The 25,094-nt window shown below is 38.5% G+C and overlaps 1 protein-coding gene across 3 annotated transcripts in view; it reads right to left on the reverse strand.

Annotated features, from left to right (window-relative positions):
- FYB1 (FYN binding protein 1) overlaps window positions 1-25,094 on the reverse strand; it is a 170,529-nt gene that overhangs the window by 88,758 nt on the left and 56,677 nt on the right. For all 3 annotated transcript variants that reach the window (XM_081293860.1, XM_081293858.1, XM_081293859.1), the window contains exon 2: window positions 14,232-15,387. In XM_081293860.1, the coding sequence (XP_081149986.1) occupies window positions 14,232-15,387 (1,156 nt within the window). The remainder of the gene's footprint in view (window positions 1-14,231; window positions 15,388-25,094) is intronic.

The following is a 25,094-nucleotide window of genomic DNA, read 5'->3' on the forward strand; positions in this document are numbered from 1 at the left end:
CATGGCACTGTCTGAAAATTCTTCTATCAACTTCACAGCAAGCTAAAAAAAAATGTTTCCAGCTTACAAAAATACAGTGACAAGTTTTGGGGAAAAAACAATTTTTTATCAGTGCCACAGCCATCCCTTCCTTTTATCATTAGGTTAGCAAACACAAAGATCTGTCTACAACCTCAAAATATGAGAGTGCCTTTCTTTAAATTCATACATCTTTGAAGATCTGAATAAAAATGTATTATAAGAGAACTCATCCTTTGTTTTAGAACAACTGCCTGGCTTTCTTTTGCAGTGGCCTAATTTCTTTTAAATATAATATGAACATAAGCCTATTTTAACTATTAGGTACTTAGTAGGCTAAAATTCACTAGATAATAAGATGAATATTGTTACCAAACGATGAGTTATCTAAATAGATAGTAGAATGACTGAGCAAGTCTAGTTGGGGCACCAATCAGATCTGATGCATAAAACACCCCAGTGATCTTAGTTTCTCTCATCCCCTAGCCTCCCTGGCCAATTTGGGTGGGTGGAGACCTGCCCAAGGAAAAAGCGGGGTCTCCTTGGGCAGGGTTCTGGGCTCTGCTGTCACTATGGCCTCTATCAATATAGCAGTAGCCCTTACAGTGACGTGTAGTTAGTTGTTGAGATTTTTCAAAGGCTCTTTATCTTTCACTTCCATTTTCTTCTTTGTCTTGAATACCACCAGTAGTGCTAAATATATTTTTTAAATTTAATTAATAGAAATTATATGGGCCATGGGAAAAACATTGTGCAGAAAAAACTTTCAGGTCAATTTCAGGCAGGGAAGAAGGAGAAAAAAAGATAAGGGCTAGAGAACAGAAAAGGGAAGAGAGGAAAGACCAGGAAAGTAACAAGAGTCCTTGATTACAGGTGTTCTGTGGCGGCATGCTGCTCTGCTCCTCCAGGCTGGCAGTCAGTTGGTGTCTACAATTTAATTGCCAATTTTTCAAACAGTGGAGTGCTGCAGCCCCACAAGGGTTGCAAACATCCCTCAGGGATGCCTGGACCTCTTTATAATCCAGTAACCAAAGGGTTAATGCCCAACACAACAAAGGACCTTCAGGACACTGGTGTTCAGACAAGTATTGGTCAGAGCTATGCCACCCTAGATGTTAGATATTTGAATAGCACCTTTGCACTTTCCCTAAGCAAGCAAATGTTGAAGACCTAGCATGGGGTACTACCTGCTTGCTTAAACAGATTAGTCACTCATTTGCATGTTTTGATGTAATCCCTAACTTCTGGTATCCTGTCTCAGTTGTATTTTGTCATTTCTTTTGTGCTGAGAAAAATACCCATAGCTTAGAAACTTTTCCTCTCCCCATCCTCTCACCTCCGTCCTCTCACTGTTGATGACACTATTTTTTAAATGTGATCCAGGAACAATTGCATTATAATCATCTGAGAAGCTTGATAACTCGTTCAATTCCTAGGTTCCAGCCCAGAAATCTTGAACTAGGAGTTTTGGTAACATTCTTAATGCAACTTGAAGTTTGAAAGTCTTTGAAGAACTAAGTTTCAATTTTGAAATTTTTCTACTCCTTTAGACACACACCATTGGTCAGAACCTCAATCCAATTTGGCCACCTTTCTCCTTAAAGACCCATGTAATGCTCACAATGATTAGGAATACGTGTAAGAGACATTGGTTGGCTGGGGTATTCTTGGCACATTTTAACTCAGGAAAAAACCCTCAAAATTTTCAAATCCCGGGTCTGGTAGAGGAAAGTCTTTCCAGCATTCTTATTTTTTAAAGATCTCTAGTTATTAGGCTTTTGAGAATAGATAAAAAGATAAAATTACCTGAAACATTAATTTGGGATAACTCAGTTCCTGCTTTATTGGGACATATATTTGCCTCCATATGTTCGGTTCATCTGCAGTTCATTTCTAGTAAATAGAGACTATCAATAGCAATGTAAAATAAAAATCACTTCTCTCCTGGCCATCACATCCCACCTTCTCCTTCTGAGAAGAGCTTTGGATAAGAAACTTCTGTTTATATGCAAGAAAGACAATGCAGAGTTTAAAGGTTATAGCTAGAGTCAGCTGAACTATTCTGAGAAAAAAATGCACCAAAGAAATAAGTGAATGAGCCATAAGGGAGAGTCAGGTGACTGAACTGCAAAATAATTAGCCGCCTTTGAAGAGCAAAAGTTGCTAGTATTCCCCTTTGAGCTTCCAGCCTCAATACAACATAAACTCCTCTGGCTTCTGAAACCTTCTTGAAATCTGTCCTGTGGACAATTGCTTTCAATAAGTGGTCTACAGTGACAAGAAAAGAAAATTGCTGAGACCATGATTGGGTAATAGTGCGAGGTAGCACAGGGGCAGGGAAACAGTCCCCAAACCCATCCAATCTAGAAGAGGTGGGAGACGGAAGCTGGAAGTGACCTTGAGAAATCGAGACACTTGCTTGTTCATTGATCTCCCGCACACAGCATTAGATTTTTTTTCTGTAAAATATGGGGTGGTCTCTAGAATTGACTTTGTATTGATTTTAAGGAGCACAATAACACAACTTTTGTATTTCCTGTTTTAGCTTTTATATGTCCAAATCACATTGACACTTGCAATTCTCTGTGTTTTCTTGGTAGTACAGAACTTAGTGACCTGTTTCTTTGTAGTGCAAAAATCAGTAACCAGTGGGCAGTGGGATTCACTAGCCCAAAATAAAGGAGATTTGTGATGATGGTAGAATAAATAAAAAAGATTTTTTTAAAGGAATTACATCTTGGAAGGAGAGAAAGAGGAAGAAAGGTAAACGGAAGAGAGAGATGTTTGTGGTGGTCTCAAGAAGTGTTATTTGCTAAGGTTAGTGGCACTGGCTGCCTCACTTGCTAACATTCTACTCCAACAGGAGGAACTTGAGATAGTCACTTAGGGTTTATTGAGAAAGCAAAATCCCCATGGTAGTCACCTGGTGGGTTAGTTTCATGCCACTCAGCCAGAACACAATTCATTTCTCCCCATGAGGACTAAGAATTTAATGCTTCAGAGAAATCAAATAAACCCATTTCTATCAAGGGGCAAGGTTTCCTGCTTGCTAAACCTCTCACATCAGGCGCAGAAGTCTTTCTATTTATAGAAGCATGAATGATTGAAATATATCTTGCAGACTTGCCTTCTACACAAAACTATTTTTGGAAATATGAACGAGGAGCAAAATCATGGTTGTGTTTATGTGTGTGTGTGTGTTGTTGTTGTTGTTGGCCTTCTAGTTCACTTGAGGTAAACCTGAAGCTGAAGTCTGGAGGGCAGGGAGAAGCAGAAGACCTGGAGAAGCCACAGCCCAGATCTCAATAGCTGAGGGCACTTGGGGCATCTCAGCTTCTTCCAGGTGACAATTTTCAAGAGAACTAGGAGGTACTATAGGACAGTAAAGACGTTAAGGCAAACTGTTTTTGGCACTAATCCAGGTTTCTCTCCTTTCCTATTAATAGTTGAACACCTTTTATTCCAGAATAAGTTGAACAAATATTAAATTTGGTTTGGATGTCTGTGATATTTACTGACTTTGCTGTTTGCTTTTTTTTTTTTTTTTGGATAGATTCCTTTTTAGTACCTGGTCATACTAGTCATATTGTCCCACAGAGTGTTTAAACCAGATGACTATCTTATTGTTGAGAATTTGAAGAAACCAAGAACAGAGATGAGAAGGGTAGTGTGTACCTTTCCTTACCTTCACAGACCTAATTCCACCCCATAGAAAAACACATGCTCAGTTGCTAAGACCAACGCTGAAAAAGCCGTTGTGGTGTGCAGTGGCACAGCTGCAGAGATGCCAACTGTTGTCATGAATACAAACAGCTGAATCGACAATGCAGCTCCTTTCTTTGGGGAAAGAAAAACCTCATATGGTTTTTGGTTCACATTTTTTTTTTCTACAACCAGATGTCATATCTTCAGTTACTTTTTCTTGATAGTATCTATTTCTATTAGGTGATCTAGATTTTTTTTTTAAACCTTTGATATGCCAGACAGAATGAAGTATGACCTTTTTTTCTTTTTTGGCAATTAAAATAGAAGAGAAAATATTTTTTTTATCATCTATTTACTAGTGGATATTGTAGTAGTTAAACTCTCCAATGTTTGGATCTATTTCTCTTCATTATTTATCATATGCTGAAGGAAAGAATAATTTTGTTTATAAATAGTTCCCCTGGGATTTTAGAGCTATGCCATAATTATCATTATTTTGCCTTCTCTAAAAATCTAGGAAATTTCCAGGTACTTTTATTAAAACAGGTAGCTGGGTTTCTGTTCCCAAGGGATAATTTTGTTCTTCCAATAGTGGAGTTATTCTTTAGAGAAGTCAGTATCCTTTTGTTTTAAAAATTAAAAAAAAAATGCACAAAGACGGGTTTTTAGCATAGGAATCCATCATATCAGAAATAGTTTTGATCAAGGCAAAGACAAAGGAGCCTATAAAGCCACATACATATTCTAGAAATGTAATTCTTGAAAAAAGGAGTTTTGTTTGACTTGGCTTGAAAATGACTTCAGTAGATTGTAAGAAGGAAGGCCTCAGCTGCCCAGTGAGTAGATGGGATCAAAATGTGGACATTTGTCCAATCTTCATAGCCAGTGTTTAAATTTGACTTGTGCAAGAGCAACTGAAGGTAAATCAGGAAGAGTTTTGTATTTTGTTATTGTATTTATGTGCATTTGTATTTGATCATTAAATTTTTGTTTCATTCTTCTTTCTTATGCAAGGTATAATTTTATTTTAATGCTTTTACTATTTTGAGAATTATACAATTTTGATCAAATATGATGTGCACTAAAAATTGTCTCATGGTACATTTCACACTTGGAAGGTAAATCAGCCATCATAAAACCATTTATTTATGTTACAAAGGGTCATATCCTTGATATTGTACAAATGCTACTAAAGTTGATATAATGCCAACTTTTGGGGGCATTATTTCCATGAATCTTTTAAGCTGCTTAAACTTTATTAATTTTACCCTCCTGACCATGGGAACAGTTCTTAAACCAAGGAAAATTGTGGCACGTGTCCCTGAAACTGTGTTTTATAAAATTTCTGTTCTTGGAGCTAAGGAAAGTGATAGTTTCTCTTATGAACAGGATGGATCTCACTGTAAGGAAATTTTCTCTGTAAGTTAATTGGTAAATGTGGATTTTTGATGAACTAAAATTAATATTAGGAGAATAGCTAGTGTCTGAGCAGAAATTTTGAAGGTCAAATTGAGTACCATGCAAAGAACTAAGAATTTAAATATGCCCCGGGGACTTTTGCTCCCTGCCTTTCCAGTACTGGGAATTGAACCCAGTGATGCTCTACCACGGAGCTGTACCCCCAGTCCTTTTTATTTTTCATTTTGAGATAGTCTCACCAAGTTCTCCAGGGTGGCCTCTGACTTGTGATTCTCCTGCCTTAGCCTCCAGGGTGGCTGGGATCACAGCAAGTGCTTCTCCACCTGGCTTCCAAGGGATAATTTAATGACAAAATGGCCAGGGCTCTAAAGAGAAGAAATTTGCTTTCCCCACAAGCCAGGCGCCCTGGTAACTCCCTTCTTTTCCTGTCTCATTTTCCTATCCAGTATTTCTTCTTATTTTCTAAGTTTTTGAGGCAGTGTCTCATTAAATTATCCAGGAGGGCCTTGAATTCAAGATCTTCCTCTCTTGGCCTTTCAAGTAGCTGGGATTACAGGCATGCACCATGGGGTTCCACTCTATACAACACTCTATTTGCATCCTACACCAAATATAAACTGGCCCATACAGGCTTGAACTAGGATTGTTCCCAGGGCCTTTGCAGGCTAGCCAAGGTCAGACCCTAATACCAGAGTCCAGTGCTCATCAGATAGCTGGATCCTGGCCCCTACTTCACCTTTGCCCATGTGCCCACAACATGCCTCAGAGTAGGAGACACAGGGAAGGGTTGAGGTAGTCATCTAAATGTCCTTGACCAGTGAGTACAGTTGGAATGAAGGAAGGCACATGGTAGGCACTCAGTCTGTGTTAGTTTCCTTTTTGCCCTCTTGCTGCCTGCCTTTTGAAGGGGTGAATTTCTTTTAGGAAATGTTGCCGATCCTTAGATTATAATTATAAAAGTATTTAGCTGGCATTAAATAATGAGGGAGGGGATGTGCAGGATGTCCTTCTTCAAATTCCCCAATAAAAATAGTGAAAACAAAACAAGATAAATATCCCAAAATCACTACAGAAAGAGAAAATAACCTCATGTATAAACTGGAAAAAAATATGGATAAGAAAAGAAATAGAAGGTTCTAGGGCTAGAGGAGGCAAGCTAAGATCCCCACCTGCTCCCTAGGCCCAGAATTATTACTGGGGGGAAGACAGTGATTCTAGACCAAACTGTGAATTCTCTCTATTATGCCCCAGGTTGGAGAATGGGACCTGGGGTGAGGGAGCAGCTAGGGGGAGGTTAATGGAAATCCACAAGAATAAAAGCCCTAAGTATCCCCAACAACATCACACCAGAAGCAGAAAGGAGGTCAGCTACCGAGGCTGGCCATGCCTTGGTGTGGAGCACAGAAATCCAGGTTCCCACTGACGACTTCACAGCAGACCAGTACAGCTCTCATCCACTCTACAGGATAGTGCATTCAGAGCAACACTCAGAACTCAAAGGCAGTTCTGAGGGGAAGATAAATTTATCACATTGGATTAGAGTTTGAAGAAGCGCTTGTCATCCATGTACCAGATCAAAAGAAATAGTGCGATCCTAATGCATATGGAACAGAAAATCCCGAGAGCCTGAGAACAAAGAGGAACATCATCTGTCATGACGACAGAATGATCGACACAGACATATTGTGGCTGTTTCTGAACCTTAAAGACAAACATTTCTCTGAGAATCCAGGCAGAAAAGCAAATCATTTTCAAAAGGGGAAATTGAGGTTGGCCCCACACTTCTCCACAGTTGAATTAAATGCCAGCATTTCAAAATAGAGACCATGTCGATTGCTTATCAAAATGATAAGGAAATTGCACATATAAAAATAAAAGTCCAAGGGATGTTGTTGTTGTTGTTACTGGGATGTGAAACAACAGTGAACAGTTTGTTCAAGAGAATAGGGTTTAGACTGAGGAGTACACTCATCTTAGAGAAGCAGAAGAGATAACTTTCGAATTTAGAGAAGACTGACATAGGGAAAGCATGTAAGATCCAACCAGGGACTTGAGTGGTTCAAGAGTAGAGTCTTTCCGAGCCATTTCTCTTCTTGGATTAAACCCAGGAGAACTGCCAACTGGTTAACGATAAGTGGCTCCCAAAAATTTCAACCTGAAATGGAAGACCTAGAGGTGTTATGGAAAAATGCTCTCCCAGGGATCAAGAAAGGCAAACGAAACAAACTGGGCTTGGGTTAGAGCTAAAAGTTAAGAGTGCACACTAGACACAATGTACATGCCAGGCCCACTGGAGAATGAGAGTCTAGAATTACATGGTGAGGGCCTTGTGGCAAGCTCCATCTGAACCACACTGCACAGTGACGTCCAATTCCAGTGTGTGTGCTGGAGGGCTCTGCCTCCAGTGTTCAGTGTCCTGAAGTAGTCTAGTCTGGGAGGCGTTAAAACAAAGTCCTGATCTCCGCTCTTCATGTCCCTGTTCTTAGATTCCAACCACACAGTGGTACATTAATTCTTGGAGAAATCCCACTATAAAGAAAACCACTTATCACCAAATTTCTAAAAGGTATTTGAGCATAGAATCACTTTTTCCTGTAATGGCTAGAAGCAATACTTGGAAAATACTGCCACACGCTGACATTAAGGTTTTCAATATGGGCTTTGAAGATAGGTTTTCATAATCTAATAAGGTCAGGCTACATATAAAATAGTACATATAAAAGAAGAATGAAGGTACAAACAAAGGTGATAGCTTCAGGATCTGTGAAGGAAAATCTTACCCACTCCTAGAAATAGCCTAATTCCATCACCTTCTAGAAGTTTCTGCCACATGCTGGTATAATAGCCTAAGATTTTTATTTTATTTATTTCTTTTTTGGGGGTTGGATTGAACCCAGTACCTTGCTGAGCTACAACCCAGGCCACCACAAGCTTATTTTGATGTCAAGTTGCTGTAGTTGGATTAGTTGAAATGACACATACACAGGTGGAGAGGGGGCATGCTATTCTTGTAGCCCCTTGTTAATGCTCTCTGGGGCCCTGGCCTTATCTCTGTATCTCTCAAGGTACTTAACAGATCATTTGTACAGTTGACATATAGAAAAATTGGTCTTGGTTTTTCTCCAGTATCAAGAACAAGACTAGAAAAAGGATTGAACCGAATATTTCCCAGGTCTTTACTAGCTCCTACATGCAAACCAACAGTCTGTCCCTGGGTTCTTATGAATTCAAACCTTGTTTGTGGGTCATCATGTGGGTTATTGGGAAGAAGACCCTGATCACTGGCTTGGGAACCAGACAGAGCCAAAGGAAAAGTGAGTTCAGAGAACATTTTGATATCTTGGAGGTTTTTTTTAAGAAGTTTAGGTTTTCATAATCTTAAATGGTTCTTGGAAAAAAGTTATTAACTCCATGTTCAGGAAGCAAAGTGTTAGAGTTAAGCTTACAGTTTACAAGTGAGTGAGCTAAATGGATCTGCAAGAAAGATGCTCTGTATATCATTCATTGTGTGTCAAAGCTCTATTCAAGTTCTTGTCTCCATTGAATGCTTGTCTACTGGCAAGGGTTATTCAATTTGTTGAAGTTATTACTTTAGCATTAAAATTTTACACTGAAAATCTGGGAGCAACTGCCTTCTGGGTAAATAGACTTTTGTAGAGGACAAAACTAAGATATTGACAAAAAATTGTATTATTTCTGTGCTCCAAATGAGAGAATGATAAGCAAATTTCTTTTCATTTTAATGAAGTTTATAGTGGTATTTATAATAATAATAATAATAAATATTTCAATCAGAAGTCAGAGAAAGGAAGTAGAACAAAGAGCCTTTTTTATATTTATTTTTTAGTTGTAGATGGACACAATACCTTTATTTATTTATTTTTATGTGGTGCTGAGGATTGAACCCAAAGCCTCGCACGTGCTAGCTGAGTGCTCTACCGCTGAGCCACAACCCCAGCCAGAAAACAAGGAGCTTTTATGCATAATTGTGTGTGTTTGATCATCTCCTGCTGTCCTATATTTCAGGAGAGGAATCTCAGCATGGGCTGGGGTAAGCAGTGAGGACAGAGTCCATGGAGTCGGAGGGATGTGAGGATCATCCATGGTTAGTTACACTACAACGTCTCTTAAGTTTCAGTTTCCTCACAAAATTTTATTTAATAGCTTGGGAGAAATAAAAAGGGAGGAGTGTATATCTGGTGTATGACTAGTCTTCAATAAATGATTATTATTTTAATAGCTAATATATTGGACAGATGGTGAAAGATGAAAGTACATCTGGGAAAAGGTTTAAGAAACTGGATATTAACCTGAAAAAGAAGAAATGAGGCAGAAAGATATGAAAATAAAGTTTTCAAAGCCTATATTGTATAATGATAATTAGAAGAAGCTTTAGTTAATTTAAATACACTCATAATTACCTCTAAACACAACAAAAATCTTGGAGTAAATCTCTATTTTTGCTCCAATAGGTATTTATTAAATCTTGTGGATTAAAAAAAAAATTAGTGGACAAACATTTGGCAATAGAATCTCATTTTTTTATAAAGCATATCATCTCCTTTCTTTTCCATCTTTTTGTAAGCAAATGGGCAAATTTTCTAATTATACCAGGCAGAAAATAATTTATCCTGAAACCCTGTGATATGAAAATTCATGTCTAGCAAGGTGTATTTAGGGCACACATTTGTTAGAGTTGAAATAAAAACTCCAATGTCAGAAAACTTTAGGGTCTGTGGCAGCATGCCCAGAAACATCTTCCCCAGAAGCTGCCAATTTAAGCAGCTGGGGCTGATAATGATTCACAGCAACTTGGACAAATTTCTTTTTCTTCCAAGCTGATAGATAGGTAATGGGAAAGAAAATATGGTACCAATTTCAGGATAACAACTATCAGTGCTGGGTTTGCTGTTTTTCTCCCCTTCTGGCTGGAGTAGACGCCTTCCCTTGGACTCAGTTTGCAGGAGGCAGCAAATCTTGGGGTGACTGTTAACTGGAGCCATTTATCTGAATTGCATCTGTTGCTCTATACCACCTTTAGTCTGGGAAGAGGGCTTCTGAGTGAAAACATTCTAGGGAATTCTGGTGGCAAACCTTTCTTTCAGCAAAGATTACTTAATCTTCATCAACATTTTACATAAATCACTAAGAAATTTACATATCATAAACAAAAGCATATAAAATGCAGTTTATAATATCTAGAATCATCTTTATAATATAAAATTAAATTATGTGATAGACCTTGCAATCAAATATCAATGCAACTGAAAATAATAAAAGTATTGACAGTGCCTACTCATTTTGCTATTACTATATGCCAGATACTGTTAAGCACTTTAAACACAATCTTATTTAATATTTATTAACTCTATTATTAGTCCCCAACCTATTAATATTATTAAAAATTGATAATCCAGACACTATATCTTGGCTTAACATGAATTAAATAAAGCTGCTCTAACATCTGAGTATGTAGCTCAGTGGTTGAGCACTAGCCTAGCATAGATTAGTAACTGGGTTCAATTCCCAGCACTGCAAAAACAGAAACAAAAAATTGCTCTATTTATTTCATGGGATATTATCAGCATTAAAACAGATAACTTTAAGAGTCCTTTGATTTAAAATTATGTTTGTAATTACATATGTAAATATTTAATATAAATAATATGCATACACACAATAATAAACATGTAGTATATGGAGTATATAGAGGCAGGAAGGTATGTGATAAAATATGAACTTGGAATCTGAGGAGCTGAATTTCAATCTTGGATGTATGATTTTGGGTAAGTCACAGGATATAGAGGCAGGAAGGTATGTGATAAAATATGAACTTGGAATCTGAGGACCTGAATTTTAATCTTGGATGTATGATTTTTGGTAAGTCACATCTGCTGTCCTCAACCCCAACTTGTGAAATGAAAGAGATACTTACACTTGTTGAACTCTTAAACTATCTTCCCTACCTAAAGATTTATACATAAAATATACCACATATTTGTATACATATATACTTACTAATTTGCCACTAATGTACTCTAGAATGATAAAGAATAGACTCTCAGTATTCTTTGTTTTGCTACAAAAATTTTTAATTCTTCTCCAACTGTTTATCTTGCTACCTGGATATTATATAACATGAACATGTACTTTCTAATTATGGTATATTTTATACCTTCCTAGATATAATACTAAATTATCTCATATTTATAGTATAGTTTAGGAAAAGCAGCAGCAGCAGGATCAGGAATCCATAGACCTGATGATTAATAAATTTTCTGTGTTCATAAAATAAATGCATATTTTATTACATGTGCACCAGCTTATTTTCCTGCAGCATTGTTTTCAACAGGAAATGTACAGAAACTATGCAAATTGTTAAATCAATTAAGCCAGTCATCCATTTACTGGAATATTATGCATCTCTAAAGAATAATTTTTTACTCCTTTTCAAGATGTGAAAAGATATAAAGAAACTTTGGATGAACATGTACAAATGAAGAAGAGTAGTTTCTACAGGACAAGGGCTGGGAATACCCAGCAAATGGCAGACCAGGGCTCAAGGTGAATTTTCTTTCATGCGTTTTTGAGCCAGAATGTAGTTTCTGTTTCAAAAATGTAAAACAAGTTAGATACTTTAATAAAAAAATGATGTAAATGCCTTAAAAGGACATTATTCAGAATTTGAAGTTATGAATCAGATTGCTTTATCCTGACACCAAGTTGAGGTCAGTTGACATTGAGAGAGATTGAGTTTTGATTTGTGGGAGAGATAGAAGAGGGAACAGGCTACCTTTGGGAGCACAATGTATCTTGAGGAAAGGTTTCATCGATGACAGTATCTAAAGTAAACATTACTTCTTGTGCATCTGGATAACAGAGAGGGAGGCCAGGATAGAAAGAGGACCAGGAAGGGGAGGAGGAAGAGGACAAGGGTAACACTGTCTATTTGGCAGTTCTGCCTGGGTCCCCTGTCCTTCCACTACACTGAGAATCACTCAATGCTGAGCTTGCTAGGTTGGTGGGGGCCAGAAAGAGGTCCTCCCTAGCATTTTGAGAAACTTATCCAAAAGCATGATACTGAGCCACATGTTAGCACCAGGTGTTACCACCAGAAGAGAAGTGGGAACACAGATGGCGGGGGCATGCAAGAAAATGCCCCCAAATTTCTGCTTAATATAAGAACTATATCCCTGGCATAAACTCAGAAGCATAAAATGAATGTTATGATAGTTAAGTTTTTATTTGAGGCATAGAAGAAATAAGGTAGGGAAATAAGAATCATTTAGAGGTTCTCACAACAGTAAGAGCTCTGAGTTACAAATCAGCATCAGAACAAGGTGACAAATGAGGAGACACCATGTGTAACAGGGTTGAATCTTTCTAGAAGATGGATGGATAATCACAGGGTCATTCCAAACTTGGTTTCTCTCTCTCTCTCTCTCTCTCTCTCATTCTGGGGATTTGACTCTAGGGGTGTTTAACCACTGAGCAACATCCCCAACCCCTTTTTGTATTTATTTAGAGACAGGGTCTTGCTGAGTTGTTAAGTGTCTCACTAATCAGTGAGGCAGGCTTTGAACTTGTGATCCTCCTGCCTCAGCCTCCTGAGTTGCTGGGATTATAGGCATGTGCCAACATGCCTGGCCTTCCAAACTTGGTTTCTTAATGGAGAATTTGATCATTTATCTGTTTACCAACAAGGAATATGCTGATCTCAGGTAGGTGATACACAAAGGTTCCACAGTGCAACAATGAAAACCAACTGTTAGAGCTGGGCCTGGTGGTGAACACCTATCATCCCAGCCACATGGGAGGCCAAGACAGAAGGATGGTGAGTTCAAAGCCAGCCTCAGCAACAGTGAGGTGCTAAGCAACTCAGTGAGACCCTGTCTCTAAATAACATACAAAATAGGGCTGGGGATGTGGCTGAGTGCCCCTTAGTTCAATATCCAGTAACTTCCCCATCCCCCACCCCCCCCCAAAAAAAAGAAAAAGAAAAACAACTGTTAGGCCTAGAACTGCTTTAATTAGACCATAGTTTTGTTAGGAGAAAAATATGACTAATAGTGGTATGGTCTCTGTAAGCATCCTTTTACCAACCCCCTTACAATAAACAACAGCTGTATATCATTCACCAAAAACATGAATCATCCCAGGCACAAGCTTTCCTCATTATGATGAAGGGTTGAAAATCTTTGCCAAGTCGTTCAGTATCAAATTATACCACATGCCATTATACTGCAGTGATATCTCTGGAAGAAAACTAAACTAGTCACCCAGAAGGAGAATAATGCAGTATAATTTTCTAGCTTTGTACTACTTTATGAATCAGAAAGTTTCAGAAAGCTTTATATTGGAAAAATAACCAGCTAAAATAGGAAACACACAGGGCCAGTTCCTAAGAGTCCTATTCCTCTCTTATTTAAACATGAATAATGGTGTAGATATTTGGAAATGATTTGGATAAGAGTTTCTCAATCTCTGCAATATTCACACTTTGGTCTGGATAATTCTTTGTATCAAGGGCTGTCCTGTGCACAGCAGGATGCTTAGCAACACCCCTGTCCTCTACCATCTAGAAACCAGTAGCACTCTCCAGTTGTTACAGTAAAATTTGCCACCAGATATTGCCAAATGTCCACTGATTGTCAAAATTGTCCCCTTTGAGAACTTCTGACTTAGAAGTTTGCTCACTTTCTGTCTAGCTCCTTTGCGGTCATAAAGGTAACATACCTCAGTCTCTTTACTGAAATGAAACCCAAATAAGGAAGTAAATGCAATAATTATCATTAAGCAAATTCACTTACCAATCATATGGACGTACTTCCTTCCTCCTCCCATATTCTCCCCCCAAAACCTAGCCCACCAAGGTATTTTTTTTAATAGAATGCTTACATAGAACTCAGACTTCAACTTTCTCAGACCTTTCACAAAACAGAAAAGATAAAATGGAAAAGAAAATTCATCCCATATACACAAGTACCAGTTATGAAATCATTTCTTGTTAGAAATGTTTCCCTGGGAACTGAAAAATACCCTTTGCTGTGAACAAACCATACTGATTAGCAAACAAGAAAATAACTCACTGTTTGCAGAAGCAGTTTTTTGGAATCTGGTCAGGTCCACATTTGGTGGTCTGCTGGGTTTTTGTGGAGGTGGACCCAAAACTGACAGGGGAGGCAATGGCTTCTGCTTTGGAGTTGTTGAGTTCTTCTCTTCCTTTTCCTTCTCTTGACTTTGGCCCCATGGCCCCCCCACTGTCACCCTGGAAGGTGCCTTAGGGAACTTGGCGGGAGATGCCCCTGACTCCTCTTGGTTCACTTTGCTTAAGAAAATGTTCTTAGAAGCATCTATCTTCCTATCTTCTTTTTTCTCTTCACCATTTTTGGAGAGCCCTGGGCTTCCTCTACTGGCAGTGGGTTTCAGGACCACTCCAGGAAACGGTGAACTTGAAGTGTCACCCCCATGGCCTTTATTTTCAGGGTCTTCCCTGGGGGGTTTTAAAGGGCCGCTCTTGGATTTGGCTCCTAGGGACGGTGAGGGTCCTTTCTGGGCAGACAGGTTTCTTGTGGGGCTCTCATCCTCATGGGAGTCCTCCGCACTCAGGGATGGCTTCTGGCCAAAGGCAGGCTTGGGGAACAGGGCCTTGGGGTCATGATCTTGTGATACTGACACGAACTTGCCTTTAGTGCCCGCCAGCTTTGGGAACACTTGCCTCTGTTCATTGTCCTGAGCTGGAGGAGTGGGTCCCGGCTTTGGGCCTGGTGTCTTCAAGTCTAGGTCTTGGTTCCCGCCATGAAGGGAAGGCTTGTTTCCAGGAGACCGAGGAAATACAGGTTTAGAATCTTCTTTGGGCACATTGATGGGCTTGGGGCCTACAGGCTTCAGAAATCCCACTTTTGCTTCAAGGTCTCTGGTGGCTGAGTTTGCCGGTGTTCCGAATCTTTGGCCCACTCCAGTAGGCTTTAAAAATGGGGGTTTGGGTTCCTTGTCAGGCTTTTCCTCAAAAGTGGGTTTCACTGCCAGTGGTGGCTTGGGAGTCCCAAACTTAGGTACATTGCCGGGTCCTGTGAGAGGGCTGGCATTTTCTTGGTTGTTGAACAAGTTCTTTCTCGCTTGTATTCCTGAAGGGGAGTTTTGCCCTGTGACTTTGAAGGGCCTGCTGTTGACGGAGACCTCCTCTGTCGGGTTGCTCCCTGTGTTAAACTTCGCCATGAGGGACTTCACATCTGCTTTTCCATCCTACAAGCATAGGGAACAAAAACTAGCTGATAGCCAGAAGTCTCACTTGCACAGTTTAAAATACTATACATTAAAGGGCTTCCTGGTTTGAGGCCAGCAGCATTGCTGATTGGTTAGCAAGATATTGTAACATTTAAGTTCCTCTATGGCAAAATAAGTTATGAGAGTTTCTTGAAAGGGGAGGACTATTGTTGTGCATATACTTTTTTTGGTTGTCTCAGAGTGACTTGCTCACGTTTACTTAAGTAACAACTTATCTTTTTTCTCTCACCATTTTTCTAACCATTTTGTTTGATTTACGCTGACTTGATACTTATCTACTGTTTTTTTTTTTAAATTTCAAATATATACTGACAAATTCTTCCATATTTTATAATTGAGACTCTTAGGTGGAAACTACTTTTAAAAAATGAAAGTAAGCTTTTAAGTTTCTACCAAAGACTCTGAGTTGTAAATTCAGGCTACACGCTTTAAACAGTATGGCAAGGTTTAGCATCTCTGTGGTTTACAACAGTTTTCTTGTTCCTATCCACATTTAAGTTCTTTTGCTGTTAGGGAGATGTGGCAGAACACTCCTTGTAGAGTAATAGAACAGGATTTGCTAAGTATTAATAAATCTTAAGTGCTGATATTTCAGCTGTATCCAGACCAGCAGCAGAATGTGCTTACTTTTAGAACTAGCTCTGTCTAGGGGACTTGGTCTGGAGGCACACAGGTAAAGGGAACGAGGACACAGTTTGCACTGACTCAGAAGCCTCATTTCCAGATCTTTTTTTCTCCATTTGTATCTCTTCTACACTGACATTTATCACTCCTTCTCTGAAGTCCTGCTACATAATCTCTGCCCTTCTGGTCTAGGTATTACTTAGCAAAGAGAGAAAATACCCACCTTGCTCTGTGAATATAATCCCATGTAATCTGGGAGAGTCAATGGTATGATTTTTCCTTCTTACCAGGTAACAGTTCAAATTTTCTAGCTACTTTAGAAATGTTTGAAAATTTGAAGCTTCTAAAAAAAAATCACAAAGATCCACTTTGGCCATGACAATCTCTTTTTTTATGCTTTAAATTTCACCCAGAAAATGTTTTTCTACTTCTCACCCCACCCCCTTCACCACCTGTTGCCACACACCAAACACATTTCGTCTTTCAAGGCTCCATGCAAATACCACAAAATCAGACTCTGCTCAGGTGAGAAAGTTTGCTCCGTCCTTGTAATTCATAATGCACTTCAGATTCTGTACACAACTCTGTCTGTTTCCTCTAATAGTAAGAATCACCATGTAGCATGTAAGGGCTTAAACCTGATTATATATTCTCCTTATTTTTACAGCAGGTTTAGCAGAATGACATCATTCAACTCCATTTCACAGGAAAGAAAATTGAGACTGAAACTGCAGGAGGATGCCATCGAAAGAGAATGGGAACTTCATTTGATCTTAGTTTATTAGTGGGATCTCAGTTGCATCATATATAAAATGGGGATAATATCGCATAGCTGCCAAAATTGTCATGTACTTTAGAGATGGAATTTATAAACTGCTTCTCTGATCCCCAATATGGGCTCAAAAAATGGAACTGTCATTATTAGAACTGCAAAGTAACACATTTAAGGAATTATAGGCAGGCAAACTCAGGTCTGTCTAGGGCTCCTAAGCCCAGAAATTATCTCATTCATTTCTTTTCCCCACAATACCTAGGGCTTGACACACTCAGGATTCTAATTGATGTTTGGGGAATGGATATTGGCATCAGATGAATGCTTGTGATTTGGCAAGAAATAACTGCAGCAGTTTGTTTCCTTACCAGATTGCAGTGCATGTATGTTTGTGGAGGGGAAGTGAAGGACTTAGGCAGGTGGAGAAGACTTATAAGAGTAGCAACTTCCAGTTTGAATTTTGTACCTTCAATTTATTACCCCGTATCTGAGTTGCTAAGATCTTCTTGTCTTCTAACTTACCTCCCTTTACAACTTTTCTAGACTCATGCTTTCCTTAGCTCTTCAAGCAATCCCCAAAGCTCAATGGAAGGAAGATAGGACAACTAGGGAGGATTTGGGTGTTGAGGAAAATTTGTGTGTTGGGTGTTTCCTTGAACTTCCAGAGATATCACAACTGCAGAGGACTTTGAACCTTAGCACAAGAAGCATAAAGAAATATCAAATATAGGGGCTGGGGTGCAACTTAGTGGTAGAGTGTGTGTTTTGCATTCAGAAGGTCCTAGATTCAATCCTCTGCATACACACACACACACACACACACACACACACAGTACCAAATTAAAAAAATTTAAAAATTTATATTCTAAACCTGTCATTTATACCAGATTCATTCTACATTTGTAAAAAGTGGCTGCAGCAGGCTCCTTAAGAGCATCAACTCAGGAACCACTGGCCTCAGTTGGCATCTCACTGGCTGCTTAACCTTGAACAAGGAACATAAATTAGTTTGCTTACCACCATAATGAGAATGATAATGCTATTCATAGGACTTATAAAAATTACAGTTTCATATGTGTAAAGTACTTTGAACAGCATTGGCACATAGGAGGGTTTTCTACTTTTATAAAACAAATGAAGCCTTAATTATCCCTCTCTTGCTTCATTGGTGAAGAAGTAGGATCCTCCTTTCTTGTGGCAACTTCACATCTTGGATTTCATGGGGAAAACCCAAGAAATACCCTAACCCATTGCCAATTTCCATGTCCTATTTTTAATTTAGAAAATATGGAAGTCACAGATTTGGAACTGGAACTTAAGTCTCTTGGCTGCCAACCCTGAGCCAGGACACAGTGCAGTGTCCCTGTTAAAAGTACAGCTCTGCAATTATCAGCTTGGGTTCAAACCTTGACCTTGCCATTGAGCAGCCATGTGATCTAGCAAGTTACTCCCCCTCTCTGAGGCTGTTTCCTTCCTCTCTTAAATGAGGATGATTACCCTGTTTCTCACAGGATTTTATTTTGATCATTTTCTTAAGGATTAAATGAGCTAATGCCTATAAATTTCTTAGGTCAAGAATTACATGCAATATACGTCAAATGATTCAACAGCAGGAAGATAGCACAACTAGGGAGGATTTGGGTGTTGGGGACTTAACTATGCTCTTAAAGTAGACTGCTGCATCCTCTTGTTACAAATGTAGAATGAATCTAGTATAAGTGATAGATTTAGAATATAAATTTTAAAATAGAGAATAAAGCTATGTAATCAAGGAAAGTTTCCTTAGAGACAGACTTCTTTCCAGGTGGGAAGCACATTTTTTTTTAACTTGGTACTTTGTGTGTGTGTGTGTGTGTGTGTGTGTGTGTGTGTGTGTGTATGCAGAGGATTGAACCTAGGACCTTCTGAATGCAAAACACTCTACAACGGAGTTGCACCTCAGCCCCTATATTTGATATTTCTTTATGCTTCTTGTGCTAAGGTCTGAAGTCCTCTGCAGCTGTTTCTAATTCACTAGTTACATGACATATTTTTTCCCCAACTGATCAGATTCTGAATTTACTAACATTAATGTTATGTACTACTTTTAAACCAATGTAACTAGAAAAAATATACTCCTGAATAACATATTAAGAGTAATGATATTTGAGTTTAGTTTACCCATACTCTAGAACTGGACTTTGAAAGATGAGGAAACAATGAGCAACAAGTTCCTACACGGGACCCCTTGAAGCAACAGTAAAGACCACCCAAGCTTACTAAGATGTCTAGCAAATCAACAGCTCGAACTCTATTTAATTACAAATATTGACTTCTTAGTTTCAGAGGTTGCTTGATCATTATCTCTGTTAATAAGTTTATTAGACAAGATTTTCAATAACCATATTTACCCTTAACAAGAATAACAAGAATAGCCAAATTTATTTTTTTACCTTAGATAATGATGGAAAGGCAAAAATGACAAAAAAGTGACATTCTCCCATTCCAATTTTATTGCAGATTGAATATTCATTCATTCCCTATGAGTCTTTTTATTTAAAGAAAAAGAAAAAAAAAGGTACATCATCTCCAACTCCCAAAGCTGGCTATCAGTAATGGGGTGATTTATGCCCAGACTTACTCACAACTGTACAAGTTTACTCCTATTGTTCTGGAGTGATAGTAATGGTCTCCTTTTCTCTCAAAATTGACCAGCTTTCAACAGTAAACTATATGGTGACCTTCCTCAGTTCTCCTCTCTAAAGACAACCACTGTCAAAATTTTTTATACATGTTGATAAATGATGCTGATGCAGATATGTTTATATATTTAAATACATACTTCCTTACACACATACATCTTTCCTGCTCCTGCTTTGTACACAGATGGCAACCCCTGCTCTGCATTTTCCTTTCTTCCAGGGTTAGTATTCAGTTGACATACACTAGTATAGCTAGATGTAGGATCAGCAACCATTCCGATTGTTTGGTATCTGTGAAATTCAAGCTGTTAAATATTTTCGATATTAACTCCACTTTTCCCCTTGCCAACTTGCCCATACTGGTGTATATTATTTGCAGGACCTTTTAAATTTTTAATGATTTAAATATTTGGCTTCTACTTATTCATAGGAATAGATAGTTTGTAATTCAGAGGACTCAGTATTGACAATATTTTAGATTAAAAAAAAACATTTCATCTCAAAACCTTGTAATTTTTCCAAAGTCACTTGAAACAATTCATCATTGCTTCCTCTTGTTGAATCTCTCTATGATGCTTAGCCCAAACTACTCACATATATTTATCTATATTTATATAAAATTAATAAAACTAATTATAAGATATAATTGTAGAAAATTTGTTCAGAAAATCAATTTTTTTAGCTCACATGAATTTTCCTTTTTAAAAGAATTATGTATTCTCACTGGTATAAACTTATACATTTGCTACAGCCCCAGGAAGAAAGCTATTAAAAAAAACAATGTTTTCCTTGTATCTTTTGCATTTCCAGTTCACAGTCCATAATTCCAGAAAAATCTTGTTGCCTTTAGCACTCTGCATGGAGGCAGTCAACCAAGTTAAACAAAGGTTGAGACTGCATGGAAGACAGACTCCAAGAAATGGAATACATCCCCAAAACATTTATTTTTGTAGCCAGTTCATAGGTATAGTTTCACATAGAAAACCAAAAACATGTCATCACTCTAATTAGGAATGGGTTTCTTAATTTTTTTTTTAGGTATTCGGCTTTTAAAGGACTTGTATATTAAACTAATAAAGTGTCTCTCAAGTGGGGGACAATTTTTTCCCCAGGATATGCTTGCCAATGTCTGGAGGCATTTTTGATTGAAATGCCTGAGTGTGGGGGAGGGGATTGCCATTGGCATCTCACCAGTAGAGGCCAGGATGCTGCTTGGTATTCCCTTTCACAGGAAAGGTGCACAGGACTGTCCGCCACAAGATATCACAGTCCAAAATGTTGACAGTGCCAAGGTTGAGAAACCCTGAGAGAGTTCTGTTGCTTTTGAATTCTTGAAAATACCTTACCAGAAAGTCTGTTTTTAATTTTTTATGACATACTACCTCTAACCCCTACAGATAATTGTATAGAAACTAAACAGTATCAAAAGGTTGCAACTAAAGATGGTTTTAAGGTTAATTGACTTTCCAAGTCTCATCTTTACTAGGTGTTTTAGAGCACAAGAGAAGTGAAAGACTCACAAACTGTGGGTAATTAATGAATCTAAAATAATTTGGAAGCCAGATTTTTACCTCCTTAGATGGGTTTGTGCCACTTTTGCAATCAAAGTAAGAAGAAAATGAATGGCTCCTATGGATGTGGTTACTCTTCCTAGGTTAGAGCCCATAGAAGAAGATAATAAAGTGCCTTCACTTGATTGCACATAATGATTTTATCATGAGAGAGGCTATACATGAATAATAACAGTTAACCCAAATTAGTTCTTCAGAAAAATCACTGATACATTTTTACCATGTGTGGGTTTTCTTTGTTATTATCATGTTGAAATAATGTTTTTACCCAGGACTTATTGGGTCTGAGTTGCTGGTTATTCTCATTGAACATAATTCACTCCTGACACTGTCACTGTTACCCACATCAGGGTCCGAGGCACGGGGGCATCACAGGGCAATATGAGGTTGTGAGGGGGCTCATGAATTAAAAAAAAAAGTTCTAGGAAGCCAGTCCTAGTGCTATCCAAGCCTTCAGGGACTATAGCCAGAGTGGAGGGAAGAGAGGAGGAAGCAGGTTAAGGTGGCATTGCTCCAGTTTCCATGGGGGTGATGATTATGTTGCTCAGTCCTAGGACTCATTTGCCAAGGCCTGGCCAGTAGGCATAAAAAAAAGACTGAGAAGATACAACATTTTTCCTTAAGCTGGAGAAACTTCTGTCTTTGAGGCAGGAAGCAAGCTGGTGAAAATATATAATAGACCCAAGAAGCTCAAACTTTCATACAACAATCGTATTCAGCCTTACTCTTTCATAAGCCTAGATGAAAGAAAATAATAGTTTTGATCCCTGCCAGTACGTCCTACACCTCTTCTCAACACACACTCATGGCTGCATGTGCAAAAACACACACAGTGAGGATTTGTCTCTTCTCCTTAAAGGGACTTGATGTATTATATCTGGCAAATTTGAAAAAGGGAATTTTTAAAATCTTAAGATAAATGTTAAAATTTATTATTGTCAGAAATTATACAACGAAACGATTCTCATTGCTTCCACGTGTAAAGTTAGGGTTAATGGAAGCTAATTGAAAATGTAGTACCAGAGACAAAACCCTTCACAAATATGATAATGGACAAGCTCTAATTACAGATAGTAAAAAAAAAAAAAAAAAAAAAAAAAAAAAAAAAAAAAAAAAGTGAACTTTTTCATTCCTATTAACACTATCTAAATATTTATGTTACTAAATTATATTTGACATACTTCAAGTGGACAGTTTCCCTAGGGAGATGTACAATCAGGAATCTGGTTTTATTTTCCCCTCTTCAACAACCACACTGTCCCGCAACCATTCCCTTAAGGCCTGGCACATTGCTCCCCGTCAAAAGCATTAAACCTACTGGCTGATGGACTACGGTGGATCACATAGCTTGTAGTTGAGAACGATTCCTCAGCTTCTGTGTTAACTCCTTACTCATAACCCACTCTTACCGATCTCTGATAGGACCTCCGTTTACTTGTGAATGGGCTGTGATGGGGTCCAGTAGGCTGAGCCTCTGAAACTGGAGGCAGCACCAGGCCTCTTTCAACAGGATGTGGGAACTTGTCTCTCACCACAAATTGAGTTCTTGGGGCAGGAGCAGGCTGCTGCAGATGCCGGGCATGGGTAGGAGGAGCTGGTGGCGGAAGCAGCAGTGACAGCCCTGATTGTGACAGCTCTCTGAGACTTTTGAAGGTCAAGATGCAACTCAGCAACAGCAATAGCCAGCCATGTTCTGTCCCAATGGCTTGCAATGCGAGGTGTAATACGGTCAGAACAACATACCCGGCGTGTATGGGGTCTCTTTGGGTGCTGTGTATGCTTGGCCCTTTCTCATTAGGCCAACAACCTAGGTGCCTTCACAAAAACCCTGTGACTTATAGCAATGATGGATGCTATCCCAGGCACCTGCTGTGCTGGCCAATTTCCTTGTTCAGCTGAGTTCTCTCTTCTGGAGTGAATTGAAGTAGAGGAAACAAGAAAATGGAACAAGTTGTAAAGCTTCTATGGCTACCGGCCACCTCTCAAAAAGTGTTGCCTTTTATTCTCAAAGTATATGGATTTTTGGGTATACTCTGTCTTTAGAGAGCAGGAGTTTGACAATCCTTCTACAAATTAAAAACTTCAGACCTTCTCTTCCTTGCTATCCTACTAAATAGTTCCTGTGCAAATACAATTTTGGCATGACTTTGGTAAGACCTTCAATGGCTTCAACATAAACAGATGAGGAAATTAAATGATTTTTTTGTATTTTTCTAAAGTCGGTCATCCTATTAGTTTTTAATTTATTTTTTGATGCAAATTGAGTGGTGTTAGGATGTGGAGAATATAGTGTAGGATATAACTAGTTTGGGGTGACAGAAAGTTCCAAAACTATTTATGTTAGTTATTCCATCTTAAGTGTTTTTTTTTTTAACAGCAAATTTAGCTTATATTTGCTTAGGATTTCTTAAGTTCCTTTAGCCTGCATTAACTGAATATACCAAATTAGAAGATGGTCTCTGAAGAATTAACATTTGACTAATGAATTTGTGGATGATGAAAAAGTACTTTCACAGATATCTTGTTAGTGGCTAATTTGGTTCTTACATTAATGTTTAATGTACACTCTATAAAACAGTATAAATTCTTAATTTTTCCTGAATTTCTATCTTAATTCAGAGGCTTTAATTTTAGCTACCATTTCTTGTAGTTGTTCTATTTTCATATACAAATAGCATAAACCAGCAAAAGAAACTTTATTTTGCCAAAAATATGTAGTTTGATCTGGGTAGGATGGGGCACACCTATAATCTCAGCTACACAGGAGGCTGAGGCAGGAGAATAGTGAATTTGAGGCCAGACTGGGCAACTTAGCTAGACCCTGTTCAAATAAATAATTTCAAAATAAAAATTTTTGATGACTGAGAAAGATACTTTCTGATATGGAAAAATAAAATAGAAATATTATACTCCTTTTCTCTCATCAGCATCCATATCTGACTCTCTCTCTCTCTCTCTCTCACACACACACACACACATACACACACACACACACACACACACACACACACACACACATTCCTGGGCCTGGATGCTTTTCTTCACCGACAAAGGTCAGAAACTGAAAGTTCATGGTTTACATGGAGTGGGTGGGGGTGGAGGGATGAGGCCATCTATGGGGTTTTCTAGAGACTTCCTTCTCAGCGTGTGAAAAGATCTCTGTGAAGAGAACTGCTTAGAAGAGGAAGGCTTCCACAAGAAAACCAAGACAGGTGGCAGCTGATCTTCGGTGAAGGATCCAGAGTTTGATTTGCGAAAACTAGCCTTGCAAAATCATCAAGCCTTTCTTTCATTCCCTCTCTGAAAAGTATTCCAATGTGTTGTTCCTCGGAATAGATAGGGACGACTGTCAGAGTGTTGCTAAGGAGCGTGAAGTCAAATGCATGCCCACCTTCCAGTTTTTAAAAATGGGTCAAAAGGTAGGTGAGTTTTCTGGAGCTAATAAGGAAAAGCTTGAAGACGCCATTAATGAATTCGTCTAATTGTGTTTTCTGAAAAACTTAACCAGCCGTTACCTGTTTAAAACTTGTATTTTTTCTTAATTTATGAAAAGTAGGAAGCTTAAATTATGCTATGTAAGTATAAAAGTAGGAAGTATAAAGAATAGGTATACATCCTACTCTTAGCACCAAGCCACCCACTGTTGCAAGTATGGGAGGTATATACCCAATTGCCATCTGATTAGAAATGACAACAAAATATTAATTCTAACCTTTTTAAACAAACAAAATGAAAACTAGACATGAAATGGAGAATATGGAAGATTTCACAAACAGAAATGGATGCAATTTTGAATCTCAGTCTTTAGAAGATATCAGTGCAGGCCTCCTCCCTCTTCTCTCTGACCACACCCCACCCCACCCTGCCCCACCAACTCATTCCCTTCTTGAACTCTGAAGAAAAGACATGCAGGATTTAGAATTCATGATTAAGAGATGCAAACACTTCACACCTCTTGCACAGTAGCAAGACTCTGAACAACTTTCCTCACCTCTGTCCCCAGGGGGCTCTTCACTT

Source organism: Spermophilus citellus (assembly GCF_964194105.1).
Source record: "Spermophilus citellus genome assembly, chromosome: 1".
NCBI classification, from domain to species: domain Eukaryota; kingdom Metazoa; phylum Chordata; class Mammalia; order Rodentia; family Sciuridae; genus Spermophilus; species Spermophilus citellus.